Source organism: Barbus barbus (assembly GCF_936440315.1).
Source record: "Barbus barbus genome assembly, chromosome: 18".
NCBI classification, from domain to species: Eukaryota; Metazoa; Chordata; class Actinopteri; order Cypriniformes; family Cyprinidae; genus Barbus; species Barbus barbus.
The window spans coordinates 31,291,286-31,307,242 of NC_136746.1; the positions used below are offsets into that span (position 1 = coordinate 31,291,286).

Genomic DNA, 15,957 nt, shown 5'->3' on the forward strand with positions numbered 1-15,957 from the left:
TAACTCTCCTAGTTTTAGCTGCGATACGGAACCCTCTTTGTTTTCATAGTCTTGCCTTGTGTGTTTTTCTAGTGTTTTTATTCTTGCCTGTGTTTCCTGGATTTACCCTTTGCCTTGCCGTTTGGACTCAGTTTGCACCTCTCTTGGACTACTGCTCGTATACCTGGATTATCTCTCTGCCTTGTCCTGTTGGATATTGTTCGCCGATCGTCGACTCTCGCTAGCCCTAGGATTGCTCTGTGTCTTTCCCGTACCATACCTGTTTGCTGTTGTTTGACCCTGCCTGTTTATTGACTATGTTTATAAATAAAAGCTTGCACTTGGATCCGCATGTCTCACGTCTCATTCGCCCCGTTACAATTATATCTGCAGCCCTGCATTTCTAATAGCATGCATTCAACTTCTGGAAGGATGTGCTCGTTTTCTGGAGGTTAATTTGTCTAGATCTAGTGACTGAACGCCGTCAGATCACAAAAACACATAAAATAACTAGTGCTGTCAAACGATTAATCGCATACAAAATAAGTATTTGTTTACATAATGTGTGTGTACTGTGTATATGTATTATGTATATATAAATACACACACACAGTATATATTTTGAAAAATATTACATGCATTTACATGTATATATTTATATTACAGATAAAAATATTTAATATATAAACAACATATTTTTCTTAAATATATACATGTATGTGTGTGTATTTAAATAGACATAAGAAATATACACAGCACACACGCATATATCATATAAACAAAAACTTTTATTTTGGATGCAATTAATCACGATTAATAGTTTTACAGCACTAAAAACACTTAATTTACTCCTCACGCAGTCCAAAGCAAAGCATGCTGGGAACTGGACATCTGCTACAACTCATTTAGTTCAAATTCTGCGTAATATAACGAGTTATTTGCTATTAAGTGCAATTGACTGTTCAGTTGTAGAGGGAAAACTTCCTGTAACTTTCAGAGAACTCTGCAAAGAGAAATTACTGAAACTAAGCGAGATGAGCATGAGCGACACGTCCACATGTCACTGACGCCGATCGAGTGATCAGAAATCAGATTCATCCAGACAACATGAACAAGCAGGACAGATACTGATACTCCTGAACTCACAAGAAGAGTCAAGAGAACATAAAACAGAGAAAAGAAAGTGTTTCTGTGCTAAAACTCTTAGTCAGGAGATTTCTGTCCACACGTCAGACAGAAATCGAAAGCGAATCAGACGTCACCATCAGACATCACCGTGAGATCTGAGAGCGAATCAGACGTCACCATCAGACATCACCGTGAGATCTGAGAGCGAATCATACGTCACCATCAGACATCACCGTGAGATCTGAGAGCGAATCAGACGTCACCATCAGACATCACCGTGAGATCTGAGAGCGAATCAGACGTCACCATCAGACATCACCGTGAGATCTGAGAGCGAATCAGACGTCACCATCAGACATCACCGTGAGATCTGAGAGCGAATCAGACGTCACCATCAGACATCACCGTGAGATCTGAGAGCGAATCAGACGTCACCATCAGACATCACCGTGAGATCTGAGAGCGAATCAGACGTCACCATCAGACATCACCGTGAGATCTGAGAGCGAATCAGACGTCACCATCAGACATCACCGTGAGATCTGAGAGCGAATCAGACGTCACCATCAGACATCACCGTGAGATCTGAGAGCGAATCAGACGTCACCATCAGACATCACCGTGAGATCTGAGAGCGAATCAGACGTCACCATCAGACATCACCGTGAGATCTGAGAGCGAATCAGATGTCAACATCAGACGTCACCGTGAGATCTGAGAGCGAATCAGACGTCACCATCAGACGTCACAGTGAGATCTGAGAGCGAATCAGACGTCACCGTGAGATCTGAGAGCGAATCAGACGTCACCATCAGACATCACCGTGAGATCTGAGAGCGAATCAGATGTCAACATCAGACGTCACCGTGAGATCTGAGAGCGAATCAGACGTCACCATCAGACATCACAGTGAGATCTGAGAGCGAATCAGACATCACCATCAGACATCACCGTGAGATCTGAGAGCGAATCAGACGTCACCGTGAGATCTGAGAGCGAATCAGACGTCACCATCAGACATCACAGTGAGATCTGAGAGCGAATCAGACGTCACCATCAGACATCACAGTGAGATCTGAGAGCGAATCAGACGTCACCATCAGACATCACAGTGAGATCTGAGAGCGAATCAGACGTCACCATCAGACATCACAGTGAGATCTGAGAGCGAATCAGACGTCACCATCAGACATCACAGTGAGATCTGAGAGCGAATCAGACGTCACCATCAGACATCACCGTGAGATCTGAGAGCGAATCAGACGTCACCAGACATCACCGTGAGATCTGAGAGCGAATCAGACGTCACCGTGAGATCTGAGATCGAATCAGACGTCACCATCAGACATCACCGTGAGATCTGAGAGCGAATCAGACGTCACCATCAGACATCACAGTGAGATCTGAGAGCGAATCCGACATCACCATCAGACATCACAGTGAGATCTGAGAGCGAATCAGACATCACCGTGAGATCTGAGAGCGAATCAGACGTCACCATCAGACATCACCGTGAGATCTGAGAGCGAATCAGACGTCACCATCAGACATCACCGTGAGATCTGAGAGCGAATCAGACGTCACCATCAGACATCACCGTGAGATCTGAGAGCGAATCAGACGTCACCATCAGACATCACCGTGAGATCTGAGAGCGAATCAGACGTTACCAGACATCACCGTGAGATCTGAGAGCGAATCAGACGTCACCGTGAGATCTGAGAGCGAATCAGACGTTACCGTGAGATCTGAGAGCGAATCAGACGTCACCATCAGACATCACCGTGAGATCTGAGAGCGAATCAGACGTCACCGTGAGATCTGAGAGCGAATCAGACGTCACCATCAGACATCACCGTGAGATCTGAGAGCGAATCAGATGTTACTGTGAGATCTGAGAGCGAATCAGACGTTACCGTGAGATCTGAGAGCGAATCAGACGTCACCATCAGACATCACCGTGAGATCTGAGAGCGAATCAGACGTCACCATCAGACATCACCGTGAGATCTGAGAGCGAATCAGACGTCACCATCAGACATCACCGTGAGATCTGAGAGCGAATCAGATGTTACTGTGAGATCTGAGAGCGAATCAGACGTTACCGTGAGAGATCTGAGAGCGAATCAGACGTCACCGTGAGATCTGAGAGCGAATCAGACGTCACCATCAGACATCACAGTGAGATCTGAGAGCGAATCAGACGTCACCATCAGACATCACCGTGAGATCTGAGAGCGAATCAGATGTTACTGTGAGATCTGAGAGCGAATCAGACGTTACCGTGAGATCTGAGAGCGAATCAGACGTCACCATCAGACATCACCGTGAGATCTGAGAGCGAATCAGACGTCACCATCAGACATCACCGTGAGATCTGAGAGCGAATCAGACGTCACCGTCAGACATCACCGTGAGATCTGAGAGCGAATCAGACGTCACCATCAGACATCACCGTGAGATCTGAGAGCGAATCAGACGTCACCATCAGACATCACCGTGAGATCTGAGAGCGAATCAGACGTCACCATCAGACATCACCGTGAGATCTGAGAGCGAATCAGACGTCACCGTCAGACATCACCGTGAGATCTGAGAGCGAATCAGACATCACCGTCAGACATCACCGTGAGATCTGAGAGCGAATCAGACGTCACCGTGAGATCTGAGAGCGAATCAGACGTCACCATCAGACATCACCGTGAGATCTGAGAGCACAGCAGGCCAAAAGCTGCTCGTCCTTCAAATAAATGGCCTGGATCTGCTGGCAAACCGTGCACAGGAAATGCCTGAGCGCAGACAGGAAGAGAGGAGAGAGAGAGAGAGATTGTTTCTGCTCTCATCCTGAGCGGCTCCTCCCAAACTCTTCCGACAGGATCCCAGAAACACTCAGAGAAAAAACAGCACTGTGTGATTCCTGAAGCTGAAGCACCGACAGCAAACTCCTGGATCACTGCAGATCAAACTCAACCAGAAACAGACACTGCAGCGGGTCAAACTCCGAAATCACCAGTAAAATTCACTGTTAGTTACAAACAAATGTGACCAGTGCTGGCAAAATGAGTTTGATATTTAAATTCTCCATTAAAAGACCTTCAAAATGATATATGAGTTGTTGATGACTGATCTACAGCTGTTTGAAGTCCATGGAGTCAGCAAAGTCCATTTCGAGAAAAATCCAGTTAAAGATTTCGGTAGCACTTTACAATAAGCTGACATTTGTTAACATTAGTTAATGCATTAACTAACATGAATAAACAATGAACAATACATTTGCTCCCCTATTTATTAATCTCTGTTAATGTTAGTTAATGAAAATACAGTTATTCATTGTTTGTTCATGTTAGTTCAGAGCATTAACTAATGTTAATAAATACAGCTTTTTATTTTAATAATGTTGAAATTAACATTAACTAAGATCAATAAATGCTGTAGAAGCATTGCTTATTCTTAGTTCATGTTTACTAATACAGGTAATTAATGTTAACTAATGAACTTTTATTGTAAAGTGTTACCAAGATTTCTGAAGCTTGCAAAGCAACATTGCATCTTTTTCTCCACTTCTTTTCTTAATAATCATTACTATATTAAATAATCACAATATAGCTTTTTTATTTAATCTTTGTTGTTATAAGAACAGATGCAAAAAAGAACAAATATAAGAACAAACAAGTGTAGTGTATTGCTTTCTTAATTTTACATCTAAACAAAAGCTTTCAAGAAAAACAAATAATCAAATGCAAAAATCAATTTAGTGCGTTCATTACAAATACATTGATTATTAAAACTACAAAAGCAGTTCAATCAAGAGCAGCGAGTGATTCCTCTTTTCTTTTATTGTTAGATTAATATTAATGCGACAGACGGCCTGTATATTTGAAGACTTACTGTAATGCACGGATCTAATATAATGTTACACATCAGATGTTTTTCCCAACAGTTCCCCGAATGTTAAGACATAACAGATAATGTTTGCGTGAACACTTAAGTATGTGTGTATGTGCATTAATCGGGATCAATCAGCGCGAGAAGCGAGCGGAGAAAAGGTACTCCTCTCAGAAAACCTACAAATAAACATCATTTTAGATGTTTAACTATTTGGAGCATTGGGATCACTAGAAGAGGGCTTAATGAACTCACTTGTGTGAAAACCTCAAATTCAACAAAAATCTAGATTTTGCGCTTGTTTTTGCCTGTAGCTTAAAATGAGCTTAAAAATGCCAGTAATTTAGTGTGAGGGGTAGGTTTAGAAAATAGAGTTTCTACAGTAGAAAAACCATTACGCCTATGGAATGAACCCATAAAACATGGACACACAACGTGTGTGTGTGTGTGTTTTATTTCCACTGTATTCTCTTGGATGAATTGAGTGAACATCATTTATTTGTACCTCAGTTGATTCTAGAAGGACTTCAGCTGTTTTTAATGACCCTGAAGAAGAGTATTTCTAGAATATTTATACAGCGTGATGCACATGCCTGTGTGTTTCCTCAGTATGTTTATATTCAGGATGATGAACTGCAGTAAATCACACTGCACTGTTAACAGACTCACACAGATGTGTTCTCACACTGATAAACGTGTGTTGTGAGGAATATCATGAACATTATCTGAACGCTGAACGGGTTTGTAACACTGTGTGAAGGAGCCGCATTATTGATGATAAACTAAATTATAGACTGAAATTATAACACATTGTAGATATCATTGTAGATGAACTCATTTTTACATTTACATTTTATGCATTTAGCAGACGCTTTTATCCAAAGCGACTTACATTGCATTCAAGTTACAGTTTTTACATTTTTTTATCAGCTCCTGCTTTCCCTGGGAATCGAACCCATGACCTTGGCGTTGCTAGCGCCATGCTCTACTATTTGAGCTACAGGAAAGCTCTTGACCTTAATTCAAATAAAAAAAAAAAAACAGAAAAATGAAACAAAAATAAATAAATTATATATTTATGTAAACAAATATATACACAAATTTAAATAAATCATGAAAAAGCAACAAATACAAATGTTAAAAATAAAGTTATATATGTAGTGTGTATATATAGCGTATGTATATATAGAGATAGACAGACAGACAGATCACAATATACTGAAAATGACTAAACATTTAAGAGCAGTGTGAATGCTCAGCACTGTAAATAATGCACTGGATTTATAACATAAGACAAAACGAGAGCATCATTATGAAAGGCAATACTTTTATCTCAATTATCCCATTTTCATAATCACTGAAAACCAAAACTGTAACTAAAAATATAACTTCATTAATCAGTCAGTGCTAGAATCTAGCAATGAATTCATCAGACCAACAACATCAGGAAAATAATAAAGAACAAAGATCTCAGATTCAGTGTCTGACTTTAACTGGAATCCAAATATATTACATCAGTGCAGATATCAGTACTTTCTCAGACTGAACGAGTGTTATCAAAGACAGCAGCAATCAAGGCCTGTGGCTGAGGACACTTCCATACACACAGAGACACACTCACACACACACACTCACTCTCGCTCTCACACACACACACTCACTCTCTCTCTCTCTCACACACACACACTCACTCTCACACACACACACACTCACACTCTCACTCACTCTCTCTCTCTCACACACACACACACACACACACACACACTCTTTCTCTCTCGTACCGGGGCACGCAGCTCGGAGAGGAGCGGTCTATCTCCCAGGTGGCGAAGAGGTTCATGGGGACAGGCACGGATCCGGACCCCGCGGAGCTCCAGAGCACCGATCCGCCCGCTGCTGTGAGAGCCGCTCCGCCGCCGCCGGGGTTCATGAGAGCGGCCCGCAGCCCTCCTCTCTCCAACGCCGCCGCCATCATCGCTTCAGCCTCCGCTCCGCTCCGCATCCAGCGACCAAGAGTTCAGAGCTGCTGCAGCGCTACGACTCTCTGAGAGAAGATCCGATTCGAGAAGATCCGATTCACCGAAGCGAATGAATCTCTGAGGCGGAGCTTCTGCAGTCTGACCGACAGAGGGCATCATCTTCATCATCTTCATCATCAGCGCTGACCTCAATACACAGAATAATGATTCAAATAAATAATAAATAAATAAATGGAGAAGTGTGAAATAACGAGCGGGAGAAATATACACACTGCAAAGATGTGAGTTAAAACAGTATTTATTCTTGCGCTATTATAGATGGAGCAAATTCATAAACGGAATTATTTGTAAAGACAGTAAACCCCAAAACCATACTTTTACATTTATGCATTTAGCAGATGCTTTTCTCCGAAGAAACTTACATTGTATTGTAGGCCTATATATTCACATTCTATCATGTCTTTGTTTCCCTGGGAATTGTTTCTAAAGCTGATCTGCTGATTGTGCTACTATACAGTTTATGTGTATGAATTTGTGCATTAGCGCTATATTGACACATAAGTGGGAAACCAAACTTATTTGTAGAGAATAGCAACCCTTCATTCTAATAATAATAATAAAATTAGTTAGACTTTTTATTTGTTTATTGGTTCTTTTGGTGTATTGTTTATAATCATATATACGCTTAGTAATACTATATGCATGTATGTTTTTTTGATGAGGGTTGTTGAAATGTTTATTGTTTTGCAATAAAGAATATATTAATGTCCACACTGCACAAACACAGAGGAGTATCCTGCTTAACTGAGACTGATCCAGTTCTTCTGAACAGCACTGCTTTAAAACCCCTTTAACGAGACTCGTCAACATTTAATGAAGTCAGATAACACACAAGACATCATGAGGAGGTGTATAGTTCAGTTCAAGCTTTGCCTGTCCAGTCTGGGTTAGTTAGGCTCTCTGTGACCGCAGCAGCAGCTGGAGTACTGTGCTGTATAAACATCAGTATTGTATAAAGCACTATATAAATAAAAGTGAGTTGGCTGGAATAATGCTGCAGACTGAATATGAGTGAAGCAGCAGAAGCTCAGCATCTGAGGAGCGCAGGACACTCCTCTAACAGCTGATAACAGTGCAGTGTTTTGGGTTATTGTTGAAACTAGTAGTGACACACTCTCTCTCTCTCTCTCTCACACACACACACACACACACACACACACTCAAGTAGCTCATTTAAAATGTACTCAGAGTAAAAATGACTTAGTTACTTTTTAACAGTGGGAGGGAGGCAAAACTGGGATAGGCCAAGGGTGTCAAACTCAGTTGCTGGAGGGCCACAGCCCTACACAGTTTAGATATAACCCTAATTAAACACATCTGATTCAGCTAATCTAATCATTTAGGCTTATTTGAAAACTACATGGTATGTGTGTTGGAGCAGGGTTGGAACTAAACTCGGCAGGGCTGTGGTTCTCCAGGCAGGGGCGTGTCTACGTGGTGGCACCGGCCCCCCCTGAAATTTGTCTGGCCACCCCAGGTGCCCCCCCTACCAGATGTCTTGCGATAGGCTTGTTTTTAGTAAATTTCTAACTGCATCTGGCGTATCTTGGCATGTGTAGGCAGCTGCCTAGGGCCGCTTTCTTCTCTTCTTTATTAATTTTAGCGTGATCTAAATGACAGATGTCGAGAGCGCATAATGTGACGCGATCATGTAATGCGCGAGCACGCATCTCTCCACTCGCAAGCGGATTTCCGTCACTCGCACAAAACTGGACGTGTGCTTTTAAATCTACATTGTTCTTTTATGAATTGGCTCGGGTCTCACTCAGATATTGTGTGTATGCTCAAACGTTATCCTCGCATCACTGAAGACCAGAAAAGCTTTTATTTTCTAATTCAAGTGAAGAGTAGGCTTTTCTCACTAAATGGAAGCAAGCTGAATATAGTTAGCCTTCTCTAGTTATTAATTTTATTAATACTTATTTTACTTAAGTGCTTAAATTGTAAATATGCATTTATTAAATTATTTATGTAGTAGCCTACATTTGTATTTAGTTGTTTTTGTATATAGTTATAGAAGCATATCAACCAGGTTCCAGAAGTAATCACCAAGGCTGCTTCTGAAATAAGTGGGGGTGCTCTCTTAAGGCACATTTTCACATATTTTGTCCCTTCTATTGCTATCAATATGCTGATACTTCGAGAGCGAATCCCGCATAAATATGCAGATGTCATTCCCAAAACTTAGCAACGTGTGTGTGGGCCAAAAACAAAGTTCTACATTTTAAATGGATTGCTTAGAAAGCTCGCAAAGAGTGCTCATAACCAATAAAGCTGTCACTCTTTGTTCATCCCGATCTCACAAAGTTCTGTGAGGACCAATGAATCTCGATATCTCGAATCTTGATATTGACAGGAATCAACCTCACATGGCTTCATATAAACATTTAATTAATTTCATTGAAAAGTATGATCTATGTGATGTTTGGACAGCTCTGAATGGTAATGAGAGACAGTATACATGGGCTCACGCACGTGATAATTGTTTATCTTTAGCCAGATTAGATAGCTTTTATGTTTTTAAGCACCATTTGAACATGTTTAATAAGTGTTATTTCACACTATTATCATTTTCTGATCATAATATGGTGAGTTGTACATTTTTGTTGAATTCGGTGAAACCTAAAAGTGCATATTGGCATTTTAATATAAATCTTTTAAATGATAAATTTTTCTTTGAATCATTTAAGGCCTTTTGGGAGGTTTTCAAAAAGACAAAGTCTTCTTTTAAATCCCTACAACAATGGTGGGATTATGGGAAGGAGCAAATAAAACAGATTGCACAGCAATACACTCAAAATGTCACAAAAGATTTGACTCGCTCGCTAGAAGTGCTTGAAAAACAAATAATGGATTTGCAGAAACTGACTCAGACTTCAAGTGATGTTAATGGTTTAGAAACCTTTTTAAGGTAAAAAGCTGAACTTAAAGACCTGCTAGATTATAAAACACAGGGGGCACTGGTCCGGGAAAACATTTTGAGCATTGATCAGATGGATGCACCTTCTAAGTATTTCTTTGGCCACGAAAGGAAAAATGGACAAAAGCGCATAATTCATGCCTTACGTTCTGAGGATGGTATTTTGGTATCAAATCCCAGAGAGATTCGTGAGGAAGCAGTGTGTTTTTACCAGTCCCTGTATGGAAGTGAGCTTGAGCTAGAAGATGGGGAAAAATGTTTTCCAGAAAATCTTCCAAAAATCTCAGAGGAGTCCAGCATAGAGCTGGATAGTGCCCTGACTTTAGGAGAGCTTTATGGAGCACTCCAGAGTATGGGGTCTGGAAAGACTCCGGGCATGGATGGGCTGCCGGTTGAGTTCCTGAAAACCTTCTGGTCGGAGATAGGAGTTGGTCTGCTGGAGGTGTTCAATGACAGCTTATTGAAGGGTTGCCGTTGAGCTGCCGAAGAGCAGTGGTTACTCTTCTCCCAAAAAAAGGAGATCTCACTGAAATTAAAAACTGGAGGCCAGTCTCACTTTTATGCAGTGGCTATAAATTACTTTCAAAAACATTGGCAATCAGGTTGGCTAAGGTAATGGGGCAGGTGATCCACCCGGATCAGTCTTACTGTGTACCTAGTAGGACAAATTTTGATAATACTTCTTTTATTAGGGATATTATACAGGTTTATTTAATATCAAATGTGGCTTGTTGTCTCTAGATCAAGAAAAAGCTTTTGATCGAGTGGAACATTCATATTTGTGGAATACTTTGGAAGCCTTTGGTTTCCAGGAAAATTTTTTAAATATGCTAAAAATTCTTTATAGTGACTTCGAGAGTGTAATTAAGATTAATGGTGGCTTATGTGCTCCATTCAAGGTTAGCAGGGGGATTAGACAAGGATGGCCGTATGTTATATTCTATTGCTATTGAACCACTACTCCAACAAATTAGGAAAGGATTGGATGGGTTAAAAGTGCCACATTGTGATTTTAATTTTTGTTTATCAGCTTATGCTGATGGCGTTATAATAATAATCAATAAACAAGAGAATATACATGTCTTATCGAAATTAATAGAGGAATTTGGAAAATGGTCTTCCGCAAAGGTTAATTGGAAAAAGTGATGCTTTGTTATTAGTTTGGAATGATGGAAAACCCACTCTACCCGAAGGGTTATGTTGGAGTAGATGCATTAGATACCTGGGAGTGTTTTTAGGGGATGACAGTGTTTCACAAAAAAACTGGGATGGAATGTTACAAAAAGTTAGAGGTCGGCTAGACAAATGGAAATGGCTTTTAGCTAACATGTCTTTTAGAGGTAGAACACTTATTGTTAATAACTTGGTCGCCTCACTTTTATGGCATAGACTGGCATGTATTGATCCCCCTGCAAAAGTGTTGGCTGAAATTCAAGCAGTTGATTTCTTTTGGGATAAACTTCATTGGATCCCACAGAGCATATTGTATCTACCTAAAGAAGAAGGTGGTCAAGGCTTAATTCATTTACAGAGCAGGACTGCAACTTTTCGGCTACATTTTCTACAAAGATTTCTAGATGGACCAGTGAATGTAAGCTGGAGGGCTATCGGCTGCGTTATATTACACACTGTTGGAAATTTAGCATTTTTTTGATGGACTCCAAATGTTTGAACCTCTCACACCTGCCTTCTTTTTATCAGAATGTTTTTAAAGTGTGGAGTTTGTTTCACATTCAGAATGTGGAGAATTTTCATTCCATTTACTGCTTATTAAGGGAGCCTTTGATCTGCAAGGCAAGATTGGACATTTCTTCCACTTTGTTTATTGGGATTCAGCAAGGTTCTGCAAAATTCATGAGTTTTTGTTTTAGACCAGTTACTGTCTGTAACTGGGCCTCATTTTAAGGACACAGAGGCTGTAGCAAAAAGACTGGGACTCCGATCGATTCGCTCAATTAACTAAACTGATAGAGGCCTTCACAAGGGACGAGAAGCTGATTCTGGAGGACTTTTTTTCAGGGAGTAATATTCCTGATAGTGAAGACCCTTTCCCATGTTTGACAATCCAACTGGTAATGTTCAGGTATTTTATTAAAACAAGGAAGATCCTTTTCTGTTGATTTTTTTTCTTGTAAATGAAAGGAATTGTATAAAATGTGTGTTCTTGTCCTTAATAAGAAAAACTTGACAAAAGCATTGATACCCCATGGCGTTCAGTCTTTAATTGATGTGATGATGTAAAACCTGCATGGAGAGTGTTCTATAAGCCACCACTATCAAAGAGAACAGGAGATCTGCAATGGAGAGTTCCTCATGGAGCCATTGCGGTTCATTCTTTTATTTCTGTTTTGGATTCTAAGAATAAGTCTGGTTGTCCTTTCTGTTTTTCATGCTTTTATGTACTGTTCTAGGCTTAAACCTTTATTTGTGATGATTCAAGAAATGTGTGACAAGTTTAATGAGAGTTTCTATCCTGAAACCTTTATTTTTGGTTTCAAGTATGCACAGAAAAAATGTATTGTTTCAAGATAAGCGAAATTGGCGATTTATACGAGAAGGAAAAGTAAACTAGAGCAAGGGTGTTATGATGATGTGGTTATGGCTTTTAGGTCTTTACTCAAAGTAAGGATACTGATTGACTTTAGTTATAAATATATAATGTCATGAATGATATTTCCACTTTTAAAATGAAATGGTGCAGTCATGATGTGTTGTGTACAATAGCTGAAGATGAATTGTTTTTCTGTTTCTGAGTGTTAAAAAAAAGTAAAAAAAAATCTATATATATTTACTTTGTGAAAATGTAATTTTATGTGATGTGATTCAAAAATCAAATCTCTCTCTCTCTCTCATACACACTCACACACACACACACTCTCACACACACACACAGACAGACACACACACTCACACACACACTCTCACACACACACACGCTCACACACACACACACACACACACACACACACACACACACACACACACACACACACACTCGCTCTCACACACACACACACACACACACACACACACACACACACACACACACACACACACACACACACACACTCACACACACACACACACACACACACACACACACACACACACACACACACTCGCTCTCACACACACACACACACACACACACACACACACACACACACACACACACTCTCACACACACACACACACACACACACACACACACACACACACACACACACACTCCTCTGTCCGGAGATCTGCTGGATTATAGCGCCATCTCGTGGAGAGTGGAGCACAGATCACAACATCTCTGAAAGACATCAGCAGCCAAGTTTCCATCTAGTTTTTGCACTGCTTTGTCCTCAACAAAGAGAATGTGTAAAATAAAAATAAAAACTTCTCAAAATTTGTCTCTGTCACACTACGGTGAATTAAACCTATGAAGAAGAAGATGATCAAATAATAATCTGTCCGGAGACACACGTAGAAACAACATTCATAATACCAGACGAAGGAGAATTGAACAGGCTGGAACTACAGTAGGGTTGCTAACGAGGGACTGAAGGTGAGGGTGATTAACAAGACACAGGTGAACTAATCACAGAGAGACACAAACTGGGCTAATGAACACAGGAGGGATGGAAACACAACAAAAATAGTTCTGGGGTGAGACAGCCTCCAGCCTGTTTCCATCCAACTGGATTTTTACTGAAGAAATGGTGTGTGTATGACGTCCAAGGGTTAGATGTGATTTCAGCATAACTGCAGACAACAGACTTTTAATTGTTTGATCAAAATTATTGCTAATTTAGTTGTGTCTGATGTCGGTAGAATCATGTCACAGCATCTCTACTAAATTCTACACCCTTGAAAATCATAACAAGCGATGCCCGACTTTGGAAATTATAATTCTCTTCTTAAATATAATGAGATCAAACAACACATTCAGGATTTACTCCAAATTTCACAAAAAGCTTATGGCTGTAATTATAATATAAAGTCATTAGAGTTGCTGTTTTTGTTTCTTCTGAGGAAGATGAATTCATTGTTTGGTACACAGAGAGATTTTGGTCATAAACAGATGTACTGGTTCCAAACTTCTTTTTACTTTATTCAAAGTTGATCTAGATGAGTGCATAGAAACTATCCAAAGTTCTGTAGCAGTTCCATTCACAGGCTTTTGATTCCATTCGAGACAGATGTTTGCAAATTCAGAACGATTCAATTCAATTTGATTCAATTAACAATTCATTTCTGCATTCTATAAGTGCATTTACAGGATCATTAAAATGCTTCCCCTAAATTATTTTTATGCTTAGTTAGAAAGTTTCATATATATATATATTACATTCATTACATATAAAGTAAGTCATTTCAAAAGTTTTTTTGTTTTAATTTTGATGATTAGAGCTTACAGCTCATGAAAGTCAAAATCCAGTATCTCAACATATTAGAATATTTCCTAAGATCAATCAAAAAGAGGAATGGCAAAGCAGAAAAGTTCAAGATCTTTAAAGTATGTTCATCTCTGCACTCAGTACTTGGCCGGGGCTCTTTAGCACAAACTCCAGCATCAGTGAGGAACGGCATGAGATCAGCCTGTGGCTCTGCTGAGGAACTATTGAGTCTTCAGCTCGTCTGGATTGAAGGATCCACTGTTTCTCATCTTTCTCTTGAAAATATCCCATAGAGTCCATATGGGGTTCAGGTCAGGCATGTTGGCTGGCCAATCAAGCACAGTAATATCATGGTCAGCAGAGCACCTGGAAGTGGTTTTGGCAGTGTGTGCAGGTGCTAAAGTCCTGCTGGAAAAGCAAATCAGCATCTCCATAAAGCTTGTCAGCAGATGGAAGCATAAAGCGCTCTAAAATCTCCTGATAGACGACTGCATTGACCCTGGACTTGATAAAACACAGTGGACCAACACCAGCAGACGTCACTGCAGCCCAAATCATCTCTGACTGAGGAAACTTCACACTGGACTTCAAGCAGCTTCTGTGCCTCTCCTCTCTTCCTCCAGACTCCAGACCTTGATTTCCACTTGAACAAGAGAATTTATACTGTAGTGATGGTCGTTTAATGAAACTCAAATATAAATATTCTAATATATTGAGATACTGGATTTGGACTTTCATGAGCTGTAAGCTCTAATCATCAAAATTAAAACAAAAAACCGTTTGAAATGTCTTTATATGTTATGAATGTATAATATAGAAAAGTTTCACTTTTTGAAATAAGTTACAAAAAAAGGAAGTTTTCATGTCAAATTATTATTTGATCTGGAATAGGAGAAAAAACGGAAATGCTTTTAAACAATATTGTAGTGTTTTATATAAATGTGAAAATATAAAAGAAAAGAATCTAAACGTATCTTTTAGTGTAAATTCGACAGCTATAATTGGAGTTTGATATGCTGCTGTGTCCAGTTCTTCTATATGAACATGATATTGGGCTTTCTGAATATTTGAGCTGCTTTCTGAACTAAGAAGCTGGAAAATGCGTACATCTTCAATCTCTCGATTAGGTTCATATTCATCGCAGTCAGAAACCTCTTTTTTCTGTGGTTTGTAAGGAATTATTTAATCATAAAAGCTGTAAAAACTGTGTATTTATTTGATTCGTTGAAGTTATTGTGATTCAGCAAGGCCTTTCATTATGTTATTTATTTTATTTGTATCTATTTGCTGGTTTTATATATACATGTATAGTTTTTATATTTTTCGTGTGTATCCTTGGCGCTTTTGTTATTTGTTGTTCAACCATCAGTTTAAAAAAATATTTTTGAATTAGGTTACTCTTTTTTTTATACTGCGTGCATAAATACTGCATAAACTCCAACAGCGTGACATCTGTACAGAATATGCGATTTTATTACAGATATTAAAGAATATAGATTCTAGATAGTTTAATTATAAATACATCGAATTGCTTGTTCGTTTAAAGAATGAAAAGCAGCGGTATTTCCAGGTGCATTCAGTATATTTCTTGTATCTCAGATCTGCTGTGAGATTATTAGAGTGA

General features: G+C 39.6%; 1 protein-coding gene across 1 annotated transcript in view; it reads right to left on the reverse strand.

Moving 5' to 3' along the window:
• LOC306884486 (phosphofurin acidic cluster sorting protein 1-like) overlaps positions 1–6,984 on the reverse strand; it is a 45,090-nt gene extending 38,106 nt beyond the window's left edge. Inside the window, exon 1 of the mRNA XM_079440382.1 lies at positions 6,774–6,984. Coding sequence (XP_079296508.1) covers positions 6,774–6,964 — 191 coding nt within the window. The 5' untranslated portion in view covers positions 6,965–6,984. The remainder of the gene's footprint in view (positions 1–6,773) is intronic.
• Between the last annotated feature and the right edge of the window lie 8,973 nt (positions 6,985–15,957).